This window comes from Pipra filicauda, unplaced genomic scaffold, assembly GCF_003945595.2.
Source record: "Pipra filicauda isolate LSUMZ 115617 unplaced genomic scaffold, ASM394559v2 scaffold7_size6619720_pilon, whole genome shotgun sequence".
NCBI lineage: Eukaryota > Metazoa > Chordata > Aves > Passeriformes > Pipridae > Pipra > Pipra filicauda.
The window spans coordinates 2,899,703-2,923,945 of NW_024104976.1; the positions used below are offsets into that span (position 1 = coordinate 2,899,703).

General features: G+C 41.0%; 1 protein-coding gene across 2 annotated transcripts in view; it reads right to left on the reverse strand.

Annotated features, from left to right (window-relative positions):
* Positions 1–23,568, reverse strand: part of TMOD2 (tropomodulin 2) — a 33,613-nt gene extending 10,045 nt beyond the window's left edge. The window contains exons 1-4 of one of the 2 annotated variants that reach the window (XM_027732138.2): positions 23,507–23,568; positions 12,871–13,079; positions 11,006–11,162; positions 359–481 (exon numbers count right to left, since the gene is read on the reverse strand). In XM_027732138.2, coding sequence (XP_027587939.1) covers positions 359–481; positions 11,006–11,162; positions 12,871–12,996 — 406 coding nt within the window. In that variant the 5' untranslated portion in view covers positions 12,997–13,079; positions 23,507–23,568. Of the gene's footprint in view, positions 1–358; positions 482–11,005; positions 11,163–12,870; positions 13,080–23,205; positions 23,313–23,506 lie in introns of those variants that run through there. The other variant, XM_027732137.2, reaches the window with a different exon arrangement.
* Positions 23,569–24,243: the final 675 nt, after the last annotated feature.

Here is a 24,243-nt window from a genome sequence, read left to right on the forward strand (position 1 = left end):
TTTTTGAACAAGTGAGTCAAAGTACAATGCACTTCAAGAAACGCCAGCTGGAAGGAACCACTGTGGGTCATCTTGTCCAGCCTCCCCCTCAGGCAGGAGTGTTGCCAACATTAATGAGGTCAGCCATGGCTTTGTCTGGCTGGATCCTGAAAACATCCAGGGATGGAAATCCCACAGTCTCTCTGGGTAACTTGTTTCAGGGCTACACTCTAGTGTAGCCCTAATCATTTTTCTCCCCTAATATTCAACCCACCGGAACAGCAGGGACTTGAGAGGTGATCATGAGACACTCCTGGTGGCAGGTCTGGGCAAAGAAGAACTGGAGGTGTGAGAGGATCATATCTATGTATTGTCTCACCTGCAAGGTCATAGAGCTCAGTGTCTGAAGCACTGGCCAGGGCCTCTTCTAGTTCTGGATCCAGGGTCACTTTCTCTTCTGTACGGGTTTCTACAGGCTTTTCTTTAGGGATAAATATTTTTCCTGAGAGAAGAAAAGAGCCAGAGTGAGTAATGAATTATTGGAACAACTCCTCTGCCTCCTGGCAGGGATGGGAATAGGTCTGTGACAGTGGAACTGCTTGAAAATATTATCAAGTGCATGTTTTTCTCTTTCTTACTTGATGCTATCCTCCACTAGGATCTTAATAAGTCTAAAAATAAAAGGTGCAGACTTCTGCTCTGTGTTGGTGACTGTTATTTTAGGGAATTTGCTCTCGGGAGCAGTTACAGCTGGGATTTTTCTGAAGGTCCTGTGCCCTTAAATAGGCAGAATCAAGTCTACATAAAAAGCTCGCAGAAATTTTATCCTTATATTTAAATTAGGCACTAGAAGGAGTTAAAACCATCCCCCTGCAAGAACCTTTCAGTTCCATATACGATCCTGAAAGCTCAGCAAACCTGTTCTCTTCCAGTAACTCAGTTTCATTTCCAGCCTCTCCGGAGTACTTTCCCTCTGTGTCTCCTGATGATCATTCACATAAATAGCCTTATTCTGATCATCTGTGCAGGTCTGAAAAGTCTGAAGTGAACCATATGTTGCCCAAGAAAGACTCAACATGTAGTAATAAACCAATTCACTTATCTCTTTCATACAAGTTTGTCTACAGCCATTTCTGTACTGTCAGCTTCAACAACTGAGGTCACTGAGTAAGCTCAGAGAAAAATTTTGATGGAAATTTCTGAAACTCTGGCAAGGTTTACTGATGCAGTATTCAAATTATTTACCTTAGAGACATATTTACCAAGGCTAAATAATTTCAGAGTACAAAACTGGACAGAAGGTTATGTAGAAAGACAAAATAGTATCATGATATATTTTTTGTGCAATATTTTAAGTAATTTTTTTAAGAAAAGGCTTCAAGAAGATAAAAGCCTTTGTGGCCCAAAGGTAAGAATCATTTTAACTTTCACCATGCATTGGATGACAGGAATCAAGGACAGCCATCCCAGACATATCAAACAGAAGTCAAGTGGAAATCTGGGGTGAGAAATACTCTGCAAAGGTAGATTAGTCGTGCTCTCCAGTTTTAATAGCAGCACAGGTGCTAAGATTTCAGACTCTTTCTGTGTTATCACCTAATCTGAAGTGTTGGATGGCAGCTTTCAGACACCACTGACCAAGACTTGACACCAGCTTTAAGTAAGGAAAAAAAATCATTACTGTGTCAAAAGAAGACCAAAATCAATCAGACTCTCCAAGTAAACAATCAATAGTGAGGAGTACTCTCTATAAAGTGTTTTCCTTTCAGAACACTGGTGGTTCCACATGAGTTTCAAGCAATCAGTAGGTTGGTTGAGATTTTGAGGGAATCCTACTGATTTTTATCCTGACTGATATTACTATTCTGTAACAACTATCTCCACAGTCACAGCTTGCACAAAACCTCTCCACCAGGCAGTAAGTGATTCTTCACAGACCCAACCCAGCCACACTTTTAACAAATACTGAAGGAAGTCTGTACTTTCACACAGAACATTGTGAAGGGGACACAGGACCTTGAGTCTGGTGTAAACTGGACACAACACGTAGTGTAGTTGGTCTTTCTCTATGGACTTTGGATGTGTGAAGGCCAAGTATCTTGCACAGCAAGAAATCAAGGGGTAATGGAAACCAGTACGGGCTCATACTTTTTCTGTACAGTTCACATATATAGGAATACAATTTTAAACATTTGTTTCAGGCATATGTAATTCTTGGATGACAGCCCAAACCTTTCTTTTTAAATGTGTGTATGATTCCCAATGATAGTTTCATTTAAAGCATTCCTGGCAAATGTTTTAGAGCAAAAATTCTATTATTGGTTATATGAAATATTTAAAGGGGCAAGGTCATGTCAAAGATGGCAATATATATCTTTAATATATGTGGGCCTTGCTGGCATCCAGTGGTGTTTTAAAAATATTCTTTTTACTGCTATCTAGATAAGAACATTCCACTGTGAAGAGATGCTGCAGCACAGCAGATGGAGGTTAGAAAAACTTGTGCATTTAGCACGTTATTAGGAATTTATTACCTGTCCACCAGCTGCAAAACCGCGTGTCCGTGTTTATACATGGCTATCAACCAGTTTTCCTTCATTTTTTAAGGACAGAGTTTAAAGATGCAGGAGGTCTCTCCTAGTCCCACATCCATACACTGTAAATTCATTATCCATTGCCATCATGGAATTCACTTGCAAAATAAACTATGGATTGTGGCCTCCTCGTTTCAATGGTCCAACTTAAAATTTATTATTTGGAAGAAGCCTTGGAAGAATAGCGAGGTTTTATTATTTTAAAATGAGATTTATGAAGAAAGGCTGCTGCTCTTGGTGCTCTTTATAGCCACACTGTATTTTAGTGTTCTATGTGACATAATTAATGTTGGCTGTGTTACATTTTGCCCCCAGAATATGCTAATGTTCTGTGCTAAGTCTTAATAGTAATAGTTTAACTTTCTACCAACAAAAAACACAGTGACAAAAGTTCTGTTTATACATAACTTGAGTTACATTGGTGTTAACAACACAAATATAACCACACTTATGTACAAAAATAATATATTCTTTAACTGAAAAACAAAGTTCAATTGCAGTAAAACAATACTAAGTATTAAAGTGCATTTTTTTTTTGCATTAGAAACCCAAAATGTGTGGAATCCAAAGTGCTTTCTTTCAACATGAAATTTTAAGCAAAGATCAATGCAATTCTCCCCTTCTTTCTGTCAAACTGGAATAAGTGTCTGGGGTGACCTGGGTGACAACTGAGGTAGCTTATTATAACCCAGGGACTTTCTGACTGTGAGTGCAGTGAGCAGAGATTTGTCCTGGCTCACTTTAACAACAGACCTATTCCTTTTCACACACTGCAAAACCTCCATTGAAATTGAAATCTGATACCGTTCATGTTTTACTCAAAAGAGGCTAAATGGAAAAAAAAATCCATTGAAAACCAGAGGGAAGAAGGATTCAGTGAAAAGGAATACAGAGACACATAGAAATGTGGAGGAAGGTAAAAGGAAAACAAACTCACTATAAAAAAGGAAATACACTGGGTACAATCATGAAACCATAGATGTAATTTTGCCACTTGGTTCAGCAATGTCTGCTTTCCTGCATTGTGCAAATGCCCTCATTGAAGCAATGTCAAGGTAAGGCAAGTAAATGAGATGTATCCCTAACTTCATCTCTCCATTCAGTAATAGTTATCTACACAACCACACGTGCGTATCTATAGGAAGATCTATTAACTGAGCAGGGAATTACTTCAAGTCTATTTTCTTGAAGTTTTTTTGTTTATTGTTACATAAGGAGGGGGAAAAAAGGAATTTCAATAGTGCAGTTGGTAGGATTTTACTAGCCAGTCCAGTCTAAAAAATGTTTTGAGGACTTCACATTCATTTATAGTTTACAGCATTTGGAACATCATTTTTGGTATGTCTTCTCTATTCCTTTTTTCTTTTGTCATTAGACTTATATGAATAAATATAAATTGCCACCATTTTTACTTAGTATAAATACTTAGTATCTATTCCCACCTTGTACAAGCCAAAACTGTACAAGCCAAAACTTGATAAAGAACAGAGCAATGGGAAATAAGCCCACTTGTATGAGCTGTAAAAAAATGCCCTTTTATTTAACATCAATTTTTCTAAGGATACTTACTTAATTTTATAATACAAACACATTTTCTGCTATAATTGTAAAATAATTATGTACTTTCTTTTCCTATAAACTGCAGTTCAGATTACTGTACTTTCAAGAAAGTTCCACTTATTAGTTCTGGTTCCACTTATTACTTCTCAATGAATCACTGTCTGCAGTGAGTGCCTGTTTATTCTCAATTACAGAATGCTACACTGACCTTGGAAGTGAAATTCAGTGATCTTGGAAATCTGCCTTGCATAAATCTGATTCACTTTTTCCATTTTGTACTATTATTTTCTGTTGAGGCTTACTTAAACTTTTCCCTACAAATAATCTATGAAAATGGAGCTAAATTAATTCTTATCAAGAATAAACTTATACAGTGAAGAAGAAAACAGGCCAAGTTCAAATAAGAGTGAAGCTGAAAATTAGTAGTAATAAAAATGCAGTATTGTAATTGTTGCTGTTCTGTTACTCTTGGATTAGTGTCATCATATTCCATGCCTTAAAAATTATGATAATGGAATAGGAAGGTTGCAAAGATAAGCTTTCCAAAGTTATTAAATCTGTTGTGCATGAACACAAAAAAGGAAGTTAAATTGCACCAGCATCTTTGACTTTGATCAGCATGCTGTGATTCTGCCACAGTAGCAATACCCTTTAAAGAATTCTCCTGAGGAGTATGCTTTCTAAAATAAAAATAAACAAAAGTCAACCTATATTTTTTACAACAGAAGGAAGCCCAGAATTTCATCAGAGCCTCACATGGATTATAACAACAGTTCGTATGCAGTCCTACAGCAGCCCTCTGGATCACCCCCTGGACTTCCCATGTCACCAACAGAGCAGAAAGCTCTTAGGTCTGATGGGGAATGGTGGCAGAGGAGGAAGAGAGTCAAACTGTGCCACTGTGCTTCAGGTTCTCCTGGACACCAAAAAGGCTTGAAACTTGGGCAGAGCCATATTCCACACAATGATTATGTTTCTCTGTGGCCTCTTTTCTCCCATCCCACATATTCTTCTGCTTTTTCCTTACCTCATTGCCCCCTGTGCCTTCCCCATCCTTTGTGTCTCCTGGTTTTACACATCTCTGAATCTTGACCCTTCCCACCACCTCCTTTCTCTCTGCCCTCTCTCCCTTATCACTGCTCTCTCCTACAGCTCCTTTCCCTTGAGCTGCCACATCAAGTCCTTCATCCTGAAATATTTATACAGCTCCTCAAAAGGCTCCTCCACCTCTCTGCACCAGCCTCTCTGCTGGCTGTTTACTCTCTTTTTCTCCTTTACAAAGTGAGGAGAGCACTGTGAGAGCAGGAGGGAGTCTCCCTGCCCTTGGTCCTGGCGTGACAGTGGCCTCTCAGATTTGGAAGAACATCCTGCACAGCCCAGCGCCCCCTGACCAGCCACACCAGCCCTCCCTGGGCACATCTGGGCTGTCACATGTGCTGTCTGCACAGCTCTGAGGACATGACTAACACACTGCAGGGGCACTATTTGGAGAACACCATAACAAACTGGATGTACAAGAAAGCACAACATTTTGAAGATGCCAAACTTGAGTGTCTTTCCCTGGGGATTCCCAAGGGCACGTATTTCAAGTCCCCTCTTCAAAGCATGGAGACACCGCAGGTCACAAAAAAACAGCTGGAAAAATTTACTCTAGATGGATAAAACAATGTGTTTTCTCCTAATCTTGTTCTTGGAAACAGCTAAGTCCTTTTTGCTGACACTTTCCAAAAATTCAGCTCGAGGCAGCCTCTCAGCATGGGAAATTTCAGTGTGAACTGTGTAAGTCTGGCAAAGTCACGAGCAACTAAAACAGGGTCTTACAAAAGCAAGCAGTGAAAGGCACTGGCTAGAGGCATTACTGTCAGCAACTGCAACACTTTCAGTGCCTTAAGAGACAAAGATCAGCTCTAAATGTAAGCCCTAAAGAACAGGAAGAAGGTGGCAAAAATTTAAGCAAACCCTTTCAGCTTTGGGGGTGAAAAGATTGCCTTGGCAATTCAAGAAAGATACCGTGTCTCTACACTAAACCCTAACCTTTGAAAAAAGTCTGTTAGAGACACTGGAATTGGAACTCATTAGCATCTACTCTAATACTCTAACCTGAAAATGTATTATTACTAATGCTGTATATTGATACTCTGCTTGGCACAGCACCACATGCAAGATAAATGGTCTCTGAAACAGGGGTTTGGCCAAAAGTTCTCTGGTTTAATGATCCTTATTTTCTTCCTTTTCCCTATTATCAGTTGGCTGAAAATGTTAGTATTTAATCACATACAAGCATGTTCCACTTCCCTTTCCAGTCACAAATAATAATAGCCCAATCCACAGGAGTTTTTCCATGACTTTGATGAGAACTGGATCAGATCCAAAATGCAATGGTTTGGCAGGGAGCAGAAGACCTTGAAGAAAACAGGGACAGTAGTGAAGGGCTGAAACAGCAATCCTTATAGCAACCCTTCACATCTAATGATATTTCACAACAGAGGAACTTTTTTTAATTATGTTTCATTAATACTATGTAGCTAGTAGAACCCCTTCAACAAAGCAGAAACTGAGATGTTGTTCCCAGTTGATGTTTGTATTACAGTAGTGCTCAGCTCTTAACTGAGGTCAGATGTACACACTGCATTCCATGAGAGAAAACATGCTGTGCTGACTGTGCTCTTCAATATTTTGTGCCTGCACTGCCTCTTACTTTCTCCACCTTTTCTTTTTAGTCCCGGACCATTCATGAACTTGATAATGATACAGAGATGGAAGTGATGGAAGTCTGACAACCAGCTGATTCAGTATGTGTTAAGTGCAGTGGGTCAGCCTAAATAACTTCTGTAGATCATCAGGTTCTATGTAGGGATTTCTAGAATATCTATCCTAAGTAGGAGCTAATCCAGAAATACACAAAACAAACACTCACAAGCTGCCCATCACTATGGCCCCAGTTATCAGCCCTAACTCCCTGTACTGCCACTGCTCACTAATAACAAACAGCTGTGTTGCACAACAGTTCCTGAAAGCCACCAGATCATTTCATACCACAGTGGGAGCAAACACTCGCTGTGGGGACACTCAGATGACGTCCCCAGCCCAGACTTGTGTTGGGGAGGATGTGGGGTAAAGCAGTCTGAAAACATTTCTCCATGGCCAGTTCGGGTGTGCGCCTGTGACCGTTCTGGCCCTGGTTCAGGCAAAACTTGGGGTTCCATTGAAATTTGAGAATTATCCCATACAAGCTTAAAGCCTTTCTGTACAGTAATTAATGAAGTACGTTACCCAGCTGCAATGTGGCAGAGGGCCAAAACCCTAATGCATGCCATACGTTCGATTGTTTTTGCCAAATATTTCCAACCTCTTGAAACCACAATTACAATCAAAAACAAGGCAATTCCCTGCATAATCAGCCCCTCCATCTTGGGCTCATATTTAACACTTCCTGTGTTTTAACCACTCTGGATATCCCTGTCAGCTCTGGAATTTGTTTTGGCTTGTTTTCTAGGACAATCAAAACTTTATTGTTGTTCACCATACAGAGACCAACACAGGCAACTGAATTTTGTCCTTCAGCAGCTGCTTGGAATTGCTTTTTGGTCAAGAACTCTCTAATAAAACATTAACAGCAACAGAGAAAAAAAATAGAGATAGACACAGTAGATAAAAAATAATGAAGTAACACAGACTATTCCGGAAGGAAGACATTTTAAATGCCACCTTCTTTTCTGCTCATCACTGGATTTTTCAGGACACTTTCAACTTTGCATGATAACTGTAGGAACTGGTAGAAATGTCACTAAACAGAAGCATCCCAGTTTCGTAATTTGAAAAAATAAATGATTTCCCGGTGAGAGACAAACATCATGGTACAAAACGCTGACAAAAGCTGAAACAACACTTGGCATATTCTCATCCTACTGACACACAAGTATGCTCAGGTGGTAAATAGTGCCAAATGGTACACACCACCTCCCATTTCTAATCAGACACAACAGGATGCATTTTTGAGCTGCTCGAGAATTTAATTTTTAACTGCAGAAATAGTATCAAATTAATTTGGGGCTATCTACAGTAGGGCTACATTGCAATGCTTCTACAGTATAAATAAATCATTTAACAGGCATCTATATAATATAATCATATAAATATTTACCAATCTGTAAATATACCTTAGAGACCAGAAGGTGAGGAACAAGATTTTCCTCAGGAGAGATCCTTCTTTAGATTCTTTCGAGAATATATTTTAGAAATTTAAATTATTTATCCTGAACTAATTACTGAGCTTTGGAAGAATACTAATTATTTTCTAATTATAGTGACTTTCCATCTAGCATGTAGTATCATATCTTGAAAACGTCTTTGCAGGACTGCTTTGTTTCCTCCCATAGAAAATATCTCCTTATAAATGTAAATCAAGTAATTAATATTTTAATACAGCCATTCTGTCGTTATTTTCTTTTCAATTGAGAGTGTCAAAATAAGTAACACTGCAGTTAAAAGCAAGGATTCTAAGATCCAGAGACAGCCACACATGGACTTTGTGGAACATTCATCACATTTCACCAGATTCAACCAATTAGCAGGATCATCATACAATGCATGGGAAGATTTCAGTACATTTGGCAGATGGAGTTTTCAGTTATATGTTTTATAACGCTCAGATTCTGCATGAAGTCTTTGCAGTGCAGATCAAGGGGAAAGGAGAACAAAAAAAGGAGGGCGTGAAGCCCAAGTGCTGGAAGTCTGGTGGTGTTCCTGTAGGACATCTCCTGCCAAGCAAGCCAGGGGCAGCAGGAGATAAACAATACAGGATATGCCAAGTTCAAAATAAGCAGCTTTTTTCTCAAAGTCAGTTATTTCCCTTAAAGCACCAAGAAAATGACACTGTGCAGTCCATCAGTTCTCAATTGTCAAGGTAGGGGACCTCATCAGATCTCAGGTTAATTCAGTTATTTCTAACTTAGAAAGGGTATTTTCATGGCATTTGGCCTTTGACTTCGAAGGAACTGTAGTATAATTCTTTGTGTTTCAATTATAATTGTAAAATTACTTTAGAAATCACAGAACACTCACTTGACTTAATCTGCTAAAGACAATTCTGAAGATTTTGTCAGAAATTTGTATTGTACCAGGAACAGAAGAAATTAGGGAAATAATTCCTTTAGCCTAAAATTCTGTCATAACCTCATAATTGTGATAATTCTTGAAAGTGTAATTTTTGAAGTAAATGAACACAGTGAATCAAAAGCCAATTTAAGAATAGTTTAGAATGCTAGCAGAGCTGCATTCACTCTGTGCTGAGGGAAAAGTGAAATGTGTGGTTGGTTGTGTTTGCAAAGCAGTGGTATTTCCACACTAGAGAGACCAGGAATTAATAAGTTGCACTAATAAGCACCTTAAGGGCATCTAGAAGCAAATGTAGGAATAATACTGCTTCACCTTCATCAAAAGAAACCTGAAATGGAATAAATAGGTCAGTACACACAGTAACACTGTCAGGGACAATACAGAGACTTGTTTTGTACAGATCAAGTGCCAGTCCTATGAGTATATTTAATTCCACACACCCCTGGTTTTTGTGTATTTGCAGAGACCTGCAAGTGGTGAGTTCTACTGCCTTGACACAGTGGTGTGTAGAAGACTGGAAACAATTGATAATAAATCCCTACTACAATAAACCACTTCCCTTTCTGCACAGGATGCGCTTGATCACTCCTGCTGCTGGCAGGATCTCTGCAGTGTCACTGCATTCAGTGGGCCCAGAATCAGCTCTGTGAAGAGCAGAACACAGACATTGTGATGGACGAAAAAGTAGCTTAGAGAATATACTGCATGGTAAAATAACATCAGATCTAGCTGAAAAATATCTCATTTGTCTAAAACCATTGTTTCAAAGACTGAGAACACAATGTAATGACAGTAACAACTCCTCGCTCACTCCTAGTCCATAAAATGTTATGTAAATAACATTTTACATCTTTGGTAATGGTACATAAAGTAAAAAATGCTGCCCTTGACTTTCTTGAAATATCTGCTTTCCCTTAAGCAGAACCCATTGAAATAATGGCAAATCCATTACATGGCCAGAAATGGACCCAGGCATAGGAAGTTCCTTCTTGAATGAAGGGGTGGCCTGAGGTAGGCATTTTTATCCACTTTTTACAAATGAGGAAAAGGAGGTAGTGTGGCTAAAGGAATATTGTTTGCTAAAAAATATGACTGTTCCTGCCCTAAGGTTATCCTACCAAAGTTTGAATTATTCAAATTAGGTTTTCCTGTTTTCCCCTTTTTTTCCTGTAGCTGTAGGACAAGGGTAGCAGGGAAACTGTCTGCATGAATAGCATTGCCAGATGTGCTAGTAAACAAGTGGAAAAATACTTATTTTGTGTAACTTTATTCCCCGAGTTGTTACTTACAGCAACTGTAGGCAAGACTTACTCAGGAAGGCATTTATATGTTTCCTCCTGAATGCCTCTCCCACTGCACTACCCTTGCACGGCCTAATGGTTAACATGGGAACAGTCCCTGTGAGGTTGGTGAGGGCACCTTTGTCCATGCTTAACTGCACACAGAGGGATTTGCTGCCCAGGGAGCTGCTGACTGAGCCCTTTGCTGGACTGGAGCCTGTGTGTTCCCACAGCCACTGACAAGCCATCAAACCTGCCACTGTAACTCCAGAGCAGTCAGACAGACCCCTGTGCAGCAAATAAAACCATCCCTTCAGCTGCTGCCACAACAGCTCTAGGTCTGACTCCTGAGCCTCACCCTGCTCAGTAATAGCCTTCCCCTCTTCTGTCCCAGTGTATTCCACAAAAAAGCCAGGCACCAGACAGTCCATCACTCAGCACTGACATGTTGAGTCCACTGAAGATGGACAGTACCTTTCTTTTCCCCTGTAAATGGCACAAAGTCTTCTCTGTCTTTGTGCTCCAGCGCTTGCTTCTCCAAGTACGAGAGCAGGCGTTCCCTGTCGAAAGGGCCCGTGGCAGCCTTAGTGGTCTGGTCCTTCTGCCGAAATCCTGCTGGAAGCAAAGCATTCTGTGGAGGAGAGGGAGGCAGTTTCACACAGTGCTCCAAATTTCATCTCAATGTTGTCAGTTTTTATGTGCCATCATTCTTTGCATAATGCTCTTTGGCAACAGCAATAACACACCTTACCTAAATGTAACCATGAAAAGCAGTATATTGTTCAGGCTTCTTGATTTACCACCTATTAATATTTTTATGAACCACATTTACAATCACAGCACCAAAGAACTAAGATCAGAGTCCTTTGTGTTACACATATGACCACAGTTTGCAGTCCAGGTAAATCTTTTACACACTTTCTTCTATTCATTTGCTCTTCTTCCTCACCATTTTTCTCTGTCTCATAAGAAACAAAATTCCTTTCATTCTAATGCAGATGTCTCCTGGACTTCAGACATGAATGGCACGCACAGAAAGAGACTGGTAAATGATGTGGACTTCAGCTATTCAGAGTATGAGGAAGCAAGCAGATAAGTCCCACTCTCAACATGTAGCTGTGTGACCCTGTGGTTGCATCTTCATCCCATAACATAAGAAGACACATAAGGCTTCCACATTTTAGTCCAGGAAATCCACATGTCAGTCCAGAAAATCCCAGAAAGGAATACAGGTGTGTGGACTTTGCAGTGCACATGTAGTAAAGCCAACGTGTTGAGGATGCCCCAGAATACTTCTGAAACACTTCATCACTGACCAGAACATGCACAGTAAATCTGACCCATGGCAAATATCCAGTGAATTCTGAGTGTATCCAGTGAACTCAAGTCACTAGACATTTTACCTGTGCATGCACAAATAGGTAGTGTGACTCCAATGCACCATGGCCTGTTTAATTTGGTTGGTTGGTGTCTGTTTTTTGATTTTTTTCTGTGTCACCATTTGAGATTCCAGACACTTGAAAATACCAGAAAATACCACTGTAGAAGTGGCAGTAGTGAGGGAAGTGGCAACATGGAGGGAGAGAACAGTAAAGCCCACCCTTAATCTCCAGGTAAATTGGTGTTATAGAACTAGAAACTATAAATCAGTTGTGTTTTTCCAAATTTATTTTGCTTCCAGATTGAACAGATTTTATCTGCCAGTTTACCTGCCAGTTTTCAAACTCCTACATCAATTTGAATGTTTTGGGGTAGGTACATTGAGAATTCACAGCACACTTGAGACTGTAACCTTATTATTGTAGGACCAAGTGGTTCTCAGGCCAGAGATCTTTAAATTCTTTGTGAGGGTGTCTTCAAATATCCAAATCATCCTTACTCCCTAGAAAATGACAGTTGTGTAGCTGAATCTTACTTTTCTTAATCATGCCTAAAAATGTTCTCTTCAGCTAAAAATATCTGTGCTGAATGCCACAGTCAACAGATTTCAGAAGTTCAAAAGACTTGATCCTCACAAACATACGTTATCTTTGTTTATTGCTGTGCTCAGAAATAGCAGCCATAAAAAGCTTCTCATTGTGCTGCAGGGTACAAACATGATTAAAGATTTAGATTGCAGACAAGCTCATGTCTAAATAGACAAGGGATAGACAAAGGCTACAGTGACTTCTACAAAAGCAAGGAGCACATCACAGCAGGAATACAACCAAAGTGTCCGTAGCTGAGCTGCTCATACTTTAGGCTACACTGTAACAGAATACAAATAAAAAATGCTGCAGTATGTGGCATTTATAACACGGAACTCTTGAACTATGATCCCCCTGGCCCCCATCACTAACCTCGGGATCAAGGTCATCAAGAACATGCTCTAGCTGCTTCAGTTCATCCTCTGAGAGTTTGCTGAGTATTTCATCTTCATTGATATTCTTGTATTTCTCCAACTCTTTTCGGAAGGGCAGAGACATGGCTCCTGCTGCACTGCTCCACTGATGCTGCTTGTCAAGATTTCAACCATTCAGGAGTACTGAGCTTCTTGTGGCCTCACTTGCTGTTAACAATAAAGCATTATGAGTATCTCCATTTAGCTGAGAGTCCTAGAAAGCCCACGTGCTCAGAGTCACATTGACACTTTATTAATGAAAACAAAGCAGCAACATGTCCTGGCACAGCAGGGGGGGTGTGGGAAGCGCTGGGGCTGCCTGTGCAGCAGTAGCCATGGAATAGCAAGGATTGGGTGCAGCAGCAGAGAGAAGCTCCAAGAATAGATAAGAAAAACATTAGGAATTTTCCTTTTCCATTGAAATAAATCTGTTTCATTTAATTTGCTTGCAAACAGCAGTATCTGTTTGCTCTTTTGGCCAAAAGCAAAGTGGTAGAGTTACAGACAACAGTCCAGCACTGACAAACAAGAAACAAAATGTTATGCCTTGAAGTATTCTATCTTATCCCAGCTTTGCTGATGGCTGAAAGCTAACCCACATCATCTGGGATGACCTAAACATCTTTAAAGCTGGTTGTTAGTCTTATTTCAACATGTTCGGTTACACACAACAGCACTTATCATCAAAATAATTCTTGGAGTGAGGACATGCTACTCATAGCTCAGAAGATTATCTGTAAACCAGTCTGCTGCATGGGGCACCTGCAGGTGTTCAAAACACAGCCATGGAAAAAATACGGACTCAGTATTTCACAAACTCTTAGTTTTAAAACTTGAATGTGGTTCCTTATTAGATGATCCCAACTGATCAGGAACAAGAAGTTCTCATTTGCATGGTCACAACAGTCATTGTCATATTATTTGTCATATGACAATATGACAAAGGACTCTCTGTCTTTACTTGCTTTTTTTCTTGTCCAGAACAAATTCTAGAACCAGAATCAGCCTGTAAATGGACGGAGTGAAAGAGAATTAATCTATGATCAGAAACAGCATTATCTGGGGACTTTAATTGTGCTCCAGGCCCTCAAGTCTGCCAGGTTTCCCACAGCAGCACCAGCTCTCTCTGAATTACACAGCTCACTGTGCAGTTTTACAGTTTTTGCATTCATGAATTTTGAAGTCATTGTTGATATGGAAACCAACCAACTGGCACCTACGACTGGCTTACGTATCAACCCTAACTCTGATTTCCTCTGACCACGTCCTTAGCAGTCATAAGCTAAAAAAATCCATGTGGGTTCTATTCTCTTCATATAAGCTGGAAGCCTGATTTTTATTTTTCTTTTATTCAAGATCCAAATGAAAATATTTCATTTACTTAAGAGTTTCACTATTAAAATACTAAATATTGAAACATATATAATTTTTCTATTTATCAAAAAGACTAAAAATCAGTAACCTACAAAAGGGTAAGAGAATAATTAGCAGAATTAAAAATTTGAAAAATCTGGAATTCTATGACTACTGCAAGGCACAATGAGCCTTGACTTGAAACACATAAACATCCCATTTCAAGAAAAAGCTTTATTTCCCTAGCACATTCTCATTTTGTTCCTTATTACTGCTCTGTTTGGTGCTGCTGTTTTCCTGGCATGACATCATCAACAAGCCATTCCAAATGTCAGCATAGAATTCAACCATCCTTTAAATTGTGAGTCTCTTTCAGGAAGTTAGTCGGCATCTGATGTTTCCCGAAGTTACAACAGGTGTGTAATTTTCTTATAATATCAAAATATCATCATATGCAATGAGTGTGAGAGATATTTTGGCCAAAAAAAGTCCAAAAGAGCTAATGTTTTTGTGTACTTGGTGCTTAAAGAGAACACTAGTTCGATATGTGTTTAATCAATACAATTTAACAATACTTGTTAAATACTGAAAGCATTTATTTAAAAGTGATATTTGTGATATTGTGATATTTTTTTAAACTGTAAAAACAAATTGAGCTGCAGCACAACATTCTGTACTAAGGCAGAAGGTGCCTTCTCTAAGTTCCTTTGCATAAACCCATTACAAACATAACATTTCAGCTAGCAGCCATTAACTGAGCTGGAAATTTTCTTTGAGGGGATTAGAGCTTTTTAAAACTATTTAACAGTTTAAATGGTTATTTTATTAGAGTTTAATCACATCCCTGGAAAAGAAAGAAATATAATCCCAAGGTTGGGGTAATTAAATGTTGTTGGAAAAGTAACTAGTGAGAGCACACAACAGTTTCCCTGGCGGAGGGTCAGCAGTTCTGTGGTGCAGAATGCCTGGTACCAGAACCTCTCCCTTGGCTCTCTCCTCAGCACTGCACCATTCAGGCAACACAGCCAGGAATTGTTTTACTGGTATCAGCAAGGCTGTGTTTGTAACAGCTTTTGTTAAAAACTTTGCCAAGCTGAATCCAGGTGCCAATGGGTAGGTACTGCAGAGTATGGTTTGTGTGCACCAGACACTCTGATTTCTTTGTGAATTGCCTACATGCTCAGCCATAAAGGGAAGATGTGCCAGGAGACACTTTTCAACAGGTGACAGTTCCAATATTGTAACTGTTTCCTTTTAGTTGTTAGGAAGAGAAAGTATCTGACCATGTGCAGCAGGGATACCCCAAAGAGAAACATAAACCCAGATATTACTGATGTATCAGCCTAACTTCCCTCATGGCATGAAGCACTGTATTGGATAACCCTTATTAGATTAGCAGTGGAAGAGACTGAAATCATGCTTTTCTTGCATGCACACATTTACAACAGAAATTCCCTTGATATTTTCCCTTTCACAACAGAATCCTACTCTTCTGTGACTGAACAAAAGCACAAGACAGTGCCTAGGGAGTTTGTTTGTCCACAATCCCCGTAAGCAGTAAAGCTCTTCTGGAGCTTTCACTCTGCTGAAGAGGCTACTGCAAGCTCAGCTGAAACGCCTGTTGCTCATGTCCTGGCTTAATGCACTAGATTGACCTTTCACCACAGTCACATTATCAGAAACCAAGGGAATGAGATAAATCCAACAATTCAGCATCATTCAGTGTGGGAAGGAAATGCTGAAGTCTTGATTCACGCACTCTAGAAACTGCTGTCTAATGTGTTGATTACGATCTCCACCTTCCTAATTGGATTCCATACTGTTAATTTAGTGTATGTAAACAGGACCATATGCTGCCTGTGTGGCTTCTTACTGTGGCTTGGCTTTTCTGAGTGTGCACATACTATTTACTTCTTATACATGATATCCACTGGATTTGCTTTGTTATGATCACTGTATGAAACCATTAGTTAAAAAAGCAATCCTAATCAAGACTCCCTGCTCCTGTTATTTTGAACATACCAAAGCAGATCAGGTGTCACGCAGCTGAAGGGAGATGTCCAGTCTAACTGCAGAGGAAATGTGCTGTTGAATGTTACACTGTATCAGGGACAAGGAGGGAAGCAGAATGAAGGACCATGGGTAAGACTGGGGGGTTTCCTTCACATTTACAGGGAAGTGTGAAAGAGGAGATTAAGGAATGGAAGAACACAAATCCCATCTCTTTTTCTGCATTTAGTTTCAGTATGGAGCATCGTAGTTTCCCATGGGCCTGAGTCCCCACTGTTACACAGCAAAGCGCTCTGCTGGGTGCCCAAAAGGTGAAATCTGTGCTGATTCTAGATAATGCAGAACCGTGAGAGGCAGCATTTCTGTTTAACCACATACTACTTTTAAATCTTTGTGGAGCACAGAGGTTTCACAGTGAACTTCAAAGAACCCACTGCTATATTTTTAATTTTGTTTCCTTTTAAAGAAAGAAATACATATGGTTTTATTTGGGGCAGCTTCGTCACATATGTCAACATCAGGATTTGAAATGTGTTTCCAAAGAGAAAAAGGGTGTCATTAGTCAGCCTGCATAAAATCATTACTGCTCTATGTAGTCAACACCTGCTGTGATATAACTCCTCTATACCTTGCCATGTTCCATAAGTACTTTTTTGTTGTCCTTATACATTTCTGAAAGGGCTTTCTAGAGTAGCTAGGCTGTAGTTTCCACTGATATCATGACACTGTCATAATTTTCTGCTGCTGATAAGAGATGTTTCTTTCTGAGAGTGAATCAGTCCTCTACTGAATTAATGTTGACTGTCAGAGCGGTCCCACTCACATTTGCTTGGATTCCTTGGGAAGTGTTGGGACAACCCGAACTACAGAGCCTTCTACGGACCAGCAGCTACAAAGGCACTTTAGACTCTTGCTGTCAAAACACAACCTGTACACTTACAGAAACATCATGTCTCTGGGTTCTGTAGAAATGAGAATACCGTGATACCGATGATATGAATTTTGAGCTTTTGATAGCATGTACAAGCTAAGAAAGAAGCTGCTTGGCAATGTGCATTTATGATATATAGAGAGATGTGCTGAATAGGAAGTATCTAACACAGTTCTTTGCATTTTTATTGGGAAAAAAATACCTTTTTATAACCAGATTTGAGAAATTGTTCTCATTTTTTTAGATCATTACAAGTGATCTTTAGAAAGGAAATCCTGCTGCACGATCTGCTTCAAACTATCTCCATAACCACAGTGGTGGATATTTGTGTTTTGAAAAACAGTCGTGAAACTGATCTGTAAATGTGGAAAAATTCTTCCCTTTCTTTAAACAGAATGAAGTAGCTAAACATGAAAATAAGAGACAGGTGGAATTAATCCCAAGTTAAATTGATACGGGACCAAATAAATAGGATTGGGGCCATTATGATTAAGAGCCGTGTTTGTGCAACACAAGCAGATGCTCAGCAGAAGGAGGATGATTGTCCTGCACTGTCCAGGCAGTGGAATGCTTCCACCAATACATTTAATCAAGTGCTAGATAGGGAACCTCTCTGCTTTCCGGGAATGGCTATGGAAAATAAGTCTGGGCTGTTGAAAGCTCAAACTTAAAAAAAAAAAAAAAAAATTAGAAATACTCCATTGTTTGACATGGAAATAAGGTTCCTTTTTAATTTTTATACTTAAAATGCAAGACTAATGTACCAGTGTACTTTCTGACCATGAATATATGGGAGATGTATACTCGAGAGATCATGTTTTGAGGTAGGAGGTTCAGAAATCTCAGAAAAGTTAGAAAGAACGCATTAGGGCCATTACAGCACACAGGTGTGACAGGAACATACAGGGAAGCATTATGGAACTGAGTTCTGTGTGGGTAGGATGAAAATAGTATTAGCTACAGGTCCTGATGCAGACACAGCAGACATGTCAAAGAAACTCACATAGGAAGCAAATGGAAGAGAGACCTGTAAAGAATTTGGTCTTCTAGAATTCCCCAACTTTTCTGTCTATTTCCCCCCAAAAAAAACTTCTGAAGAACTCCACCATAAGAAGCACTGAACTGTTCCAGTTTAGTCACCTTTTTTAACTCTTTTCCATTCATGACACAGCATGGTCACTTGGTGGATCAAAGCAAACAACCTGTTTGAGGTTCTGTAGAACTGGATTCTTCAAGAGGGTGTCTAGGGCTGGTGGGGAGCACACTCAGCTGCACTTGGCACTGAGCTCAGGGCTGGGAGAGCTGTGATGTGGCCAGATCTCTTCTATTCCCAGATTAGCTTGCCATCTTTTGTCATCCTGTAGCAAAGAATCCCTAAAAATCCTTGTATATTTAAAACGCTGGTTTTTTCCAAGGCTAATGCAGGGTTATTTCATGTTCTGTTCCTAGCAACTGGTTTAGTCCTACACAGAGACCAGTGAATAATCAACAATTATGTTGTCCTAATACTAGACTAGGCCTGAACTTTTAGGATAATCATACAGAATCAGAAACTCCACTTCATAATTGGATGAGCCCTTCTGAACCTTGGTAATGCTTATGCCACTCTGTCGTTTACATTACAGTTGGCTTCCTAATTGGAGGACTGATAACTTCCATGCAAATAAAATGTGAGACATCAATTCACTTTAATGGGAGTTCAGACATGCCCTTTATAAGAAAATAACTATCATGTATATTGCAAAATTATCCATATGAATGTACTGTTATTTATAGAAGACATAAAGGGATGTACTCCCTTTGATTTAGATAACATGAAAAGGTTTTCAGTGGTGATTAAAGAAAGATGAGACATTAATGCTTCTCCTACTGATGCAAAATAATGTTATGTAATAACTAATTTCTGATTGTTTCTAAAATAACATTAGTGGTATTACTCATAAGCATTCAAAACATGAAACTAAGTCCTGGGAAGGAAGTATTCTTTACAGTGCCTGATGAATTTGCAATTTGTTTCTAGGTATCATCATATTTTTAGATCATAACCATTAGAATTGTTTCCATACAAAAATGATGACAAATTATACAGTGACCATATGATGATTTAAGCCAGTCTTACTTAATGAAAGCAACCTTTAAATCACTCAATTCCTACCCACAGGAAGAGGATGACAGAATGAACATAAGGATTGCGGATATCAATGGAACTGTTTATGGTGTTCTGACACTCCAGTGATGTATCTAGTATAGGAAATGGAAAAGACCAGACACCTGCCTGTCTGTCGGGTCTCCTGCAGATGAAGACTCCCCTTTGCTTTTAGAAGGGTAAAGTTTAGTTATAAAATAATGAAACAATCTTTCTGCTCACGGCAACAGTAATTTTGTGGAACTGGAAGGTAGGTTTCTTCCGTTTTTAGAACTCCAGTGATGATTTGAAAATCTGTGCAAGGTTAATTAGTTTTTCTAAAATAAAAACATAACACAGTTACTGTCTGAAACTGAGGGTGGTGTGAAGTGCAAGGCTGAAAATCCTGCACAACAGAGTCTTTTCATATAGACAAAATAGACTATGAAGTGGCAGCTCCACCCACAATTTGTCATCTATAAGCTCCACTCTGATGTGAACAGAACACCCTCCTGCTGAGCTGTACTGGTGGTGGTCAACTAACAGCCCCTGGATGAGACTGGAAGTGTCCATTCGACAGCAACTGGAAGAAAAAGGGCCTCATTATCTTCTGTGAGACATCAATGACATTTCAGCCTCCTTCAATAACTACCAGACTCTGCAGGTTTGATTCTGCAGCCAGGTGCTGATTTACCTTGGAACAAGAGGCTGTACCTGCCCTGGTCAGCAGAGTCGCAGAGCAGACGTGCTCCCAGTCTGTGACACAGCAGCCCATGGCTCTGCAGTCCCCAGATGAACACAGACCATGCCCATTACAGTAACAGCTGTGATGTTTACAAGGTGCTGGTTTTATCCAGTTCGGTCTCCCAGACTGTGTCTTATGTAAAGAACTATAGTTCTGTAAACAGCACATCCACCACGAATGCAAAGCAAAGCACACATTGGGGTATCAGTTATCTGCAGCTTTGTACAAAGGCATCCTTGGGAAGCCAAAGGCCAGGGTCTGATATCCTCATTGATCAATCACATTTACATGGAAACAACGGTTGTTGTGCCTTAAACACCATCAGCCACATGAGAGCCTCTCCACGGCCCTGTCAGGGGAAAGAAATGCCTTGTTTAAGGTCAAATGGGAAGTCTGTGGCAAGACAAGGGATTGAACCATCTTTCAAGTGACAAGCAGTGGACAGCTTTTCCTTTGGTTATGGGTCCCTTCTTCCACAGACAGCCTCATTCACTGAAGTGGATCTTTAAAATGAACAATATTTGCCAAGCAAAAACACAGCAGAGAGAGACCCAAAGGGAAGGTAAAGAGCATATACTACTGACCAGAGAACTAGGATCCTTAATAATGATCACTGGCAGGTACCTTCTATAAAAACTTCTTTCTGCATCTTTCCCAAGCTGTTTTTTCTTTTTACAATGTACAGAGACATTGTAACTCCCTTACATTTTTTGCATTTTAGCTATAAACCAAAGCCAGAAGCCATCCCTGATGTGCACATCCTGATAGCTGAAGCAACGAACAGGAGAATAAATTGTACCTGGAAACAGATTTTTTATTTTTACAACCAAATAGATCAGGCCAGCCCTGGAAAAGACAACACTAGTGTTTGTTTTCCACATGTTGGAAACATTGATAGGAAAAAAGGACACTGGCTACTATTAACAAGAGTATTGTTCCACCTGTGCTGCCAACAGATAGCAAGCGGTGTGCTACCTTTTTGTCACTGTTCTCAGATTTCCCTATTTTAGCACAGCAGCTGGACTTTCAGTCCCAGCTGCTCTTTGAAAGAAGGATTTAAAAACAGTTTAAAAAAAGTTTACAGAATTTTGTGGCACCAAATAATGGTGGTCAAACTCCACTGTTAAACAAAAGTCACTGCTACACTTGTGTGCTGTGGTCAGTAAACAGAACATAGGCATTCACCCCAGTATTAACCTACCATGTGCAAATACCTGTGGCTACAGGATGCTACCTGGAGCCTCCCAGTGCAAAATCCTGCACAGCCACCTCAGCCTCAGTCAAAAGGGTACTCAATTACAGGAAGGCACCAAACTATGAGCTTCAATAATACAGGAATGCTACCAAAAAAAACCCCCTAAAGTAGATTAGTAACAGCAGAAATGTTGTCTACTGCAGAAATGCTTGCCAGAAGTTGTAAATACTGGAAATAATAATAATTTTGCAAAGAAAGAAAAGTTATGCAATGAGAGAGCAAGGGGCACTATTTTGAACAAAATTATTTAGATTATCAAGATGAGAGAGGCTACTGGCTAAGTTCAGACAAATACAGCCAAGCTGGATGAGTGAGAAAAGAGACACATGTGGAATTAAGGTTGGTGAAGTCACTAAAATAACTCACATAACCATCTTCAGTTTTTAAAGAGTGGTAAAAATTTAAAGATATCCATAGTGGAAACCAGTTAAGAGCTGTACAGCAAAGAGCACCACAGCAAAAGCAGGCAGGCTGTTAGGCAGTAAATGAGTGCAGAATAATGCATAAAAGACTGCAATATTGATAGCATAACTCAGTGAGACACTGCCATGCATCCCTGAGTATGAGTTTATTTTTCTAATAATTGTATCCCTTGCATAGAACTAGAAGATGTGATGCCTGCAGTACTAGGCCAGTTGGTCCCAGGTGTTTCTTTCCCATTACATGTTCCTATCTCCAAGAGTGGAGGGCAGAACAGAGGAAGTTCAAGGGCAATTTCTTAGAATAATCAGTTAACGAAAAGCTTTCATATGACAAGAAATTGAAATACTGCATCTATTTACTACAAATAGGCTACTCAGTAACTTGCTGAATATTTCCTCTACTAAACACTGTCAAAAGTATAGATCTATACAGTGTACCATTCATGGTATAAAAATATAATTGCTTCTTCCAATTATTTTTAAACTGATATTTGATAACATAACATTTCTGGATTTCTTTCTTCATTAATGATGTTAAACTGTTTCTTTCATAAGTTTATGTTATTGATAAGCTCAGGATGGTCACATGAATCTAACCAGTTATCATTGATTTTTTGGTATTTATAGTCCTCAGATTTCTCTACAGGTTTCTCATCGATCAACTGTGGATTTTTACTCTGGCAAAAGAAATTACCCCAAGGCTTCCATCAAAGCAAAACCGCTTGAATTAGGCCACCCTGATATTTTTTTATTTAGAAGATGACAAAACAGGGCATGTGTGATATCTAATGTAAATATGCAGGGGTTTAGGACACATTTTGCATCTCAAGACCTTGGAAATGCTATTAAATTCCCTAAATCAGCATCCTGTTCCTGAACCTGTCATTGGCCCGTTTATTCTGACCTGCTCCCCGGCCGCCGAGCAGAACCACCCTCCGCCGGTCCTGCCGTATATCTGACATACAAAAGACAGATCTCCAAGGAGGGACAGCTCATCTTCATGTACAAAAAAAACCCACCTCCTTTTCTTATTTTATTAAACCGCTCCATCTGATTTCTGTCATTTCACGCCCGGCGCGAAGGATGCGAGCGCTCCGCAATAAACACACACGCATTGCCCTGGAAGGCGCTCGGGCAAAGCCGCCTCCGCCGAGCCCCGGGCGTGGCGGGGCCGCCCGGCCGATCCCTCCGTGCCCCGCATTCCCAGGACGGTTCCCGGCGGCGATCCCGCGGCCGCGGGTGGGGTCGGGCCGGGACCGGCCGCATCCGAACCCCGCGCCGGGGATGCTCCGCCACACGCCGCCGCCCCGCCGTGCCCATCGCATCGCATCGCTCCGCTCCGATTCGCACCGCTCCGCATCTCTCCGCTCCCCGCCCGCTCCGCTCCGCACTGGGCGGAGCCCCGCGGGGCCGCCCGCGGGCGATGCCCCGCGCCCCGCCCGGGCCGCCTTACCCGCGGTGCGTCCGGCCCGGCCGCCGCTGCCTCCGCGCCCCTCCGCGCCCCGAGCCCAGCGCCCGCGGCGGCAGGTGGGTGCCCGGCGCGGCGGCTGCGCACCGCCGGCCTGCCCTGCCGGGCACGATGGGACTCGTAGTCCGGCACCACCGGCCCCGACAGCGGCAGCGGCAGCGCTGCCAACCCCCGCCAGCGCCAGCTCCGCCAGCAGCATCCCTCCTGCCCCCACCCTCTTGGTCCCCCCACCCTCTCTCAGCCCTTTCCGCCTCTGTCTGCCCCAAGCCTGCAGGTGGAATCCCACCTAACCCATATCCGCGACAGGTTTATTCCCCTTCGCCTTTGGCTTGGCGTGATGCAGCCGCAGCCTTGCCCCTCTCCTGGGTGGCTCGTGAAAACAGACTGTGGCTTGGATGCTCTGCCCCCTGCAGCCACCGCCCCTGCCCCACGCACATCTCTGAGCAGTTCAGCACTCGCTCCTTGCACGCCGTGCACGGCCTCCCCAGGAGATGCGCTGGTCAGTTCTGGGCGCACGTGTAGGCAGCCGACCCCAAAGAACGTGATTTGCTTCTCTCACACACCCGCTGCAAACTGAGCCAGCCAAACAGGGCCTGCACCGGCTCTCACCCTGCACCAAGATGTGTTGCCCCAGGGAGTCAATTATGAAGTGGAGGGTGATGCCCTCTGAGATCCTTTTGATGTTTTTCCTTCATTCTTTTAATTAGTGTTGACAATTCGATTTATATTTGTTCTATTAATCTATACTAAAGTTGACCATTGGTCAAAATTATATATAATATGATTTGAATGTACCCCCAGTAATTAAGTTTGTCCATAATTTAATCTATCAGAACGTTTTCACTGGATGCTGGGATTCAGTTGAACTGAGGCCCTTGGTTCTAAGCACTAAGTGATGAGTCACCAGAGCAGAAAAGCTGTTCCCATGATTGGGATGTCTTTAAATTTGTGACACATTGGCAGGAAAACAAGACATTGCCTTGTTAAGAAGCAGATGCTGCACCAGAGATGAATTTTCCCGTG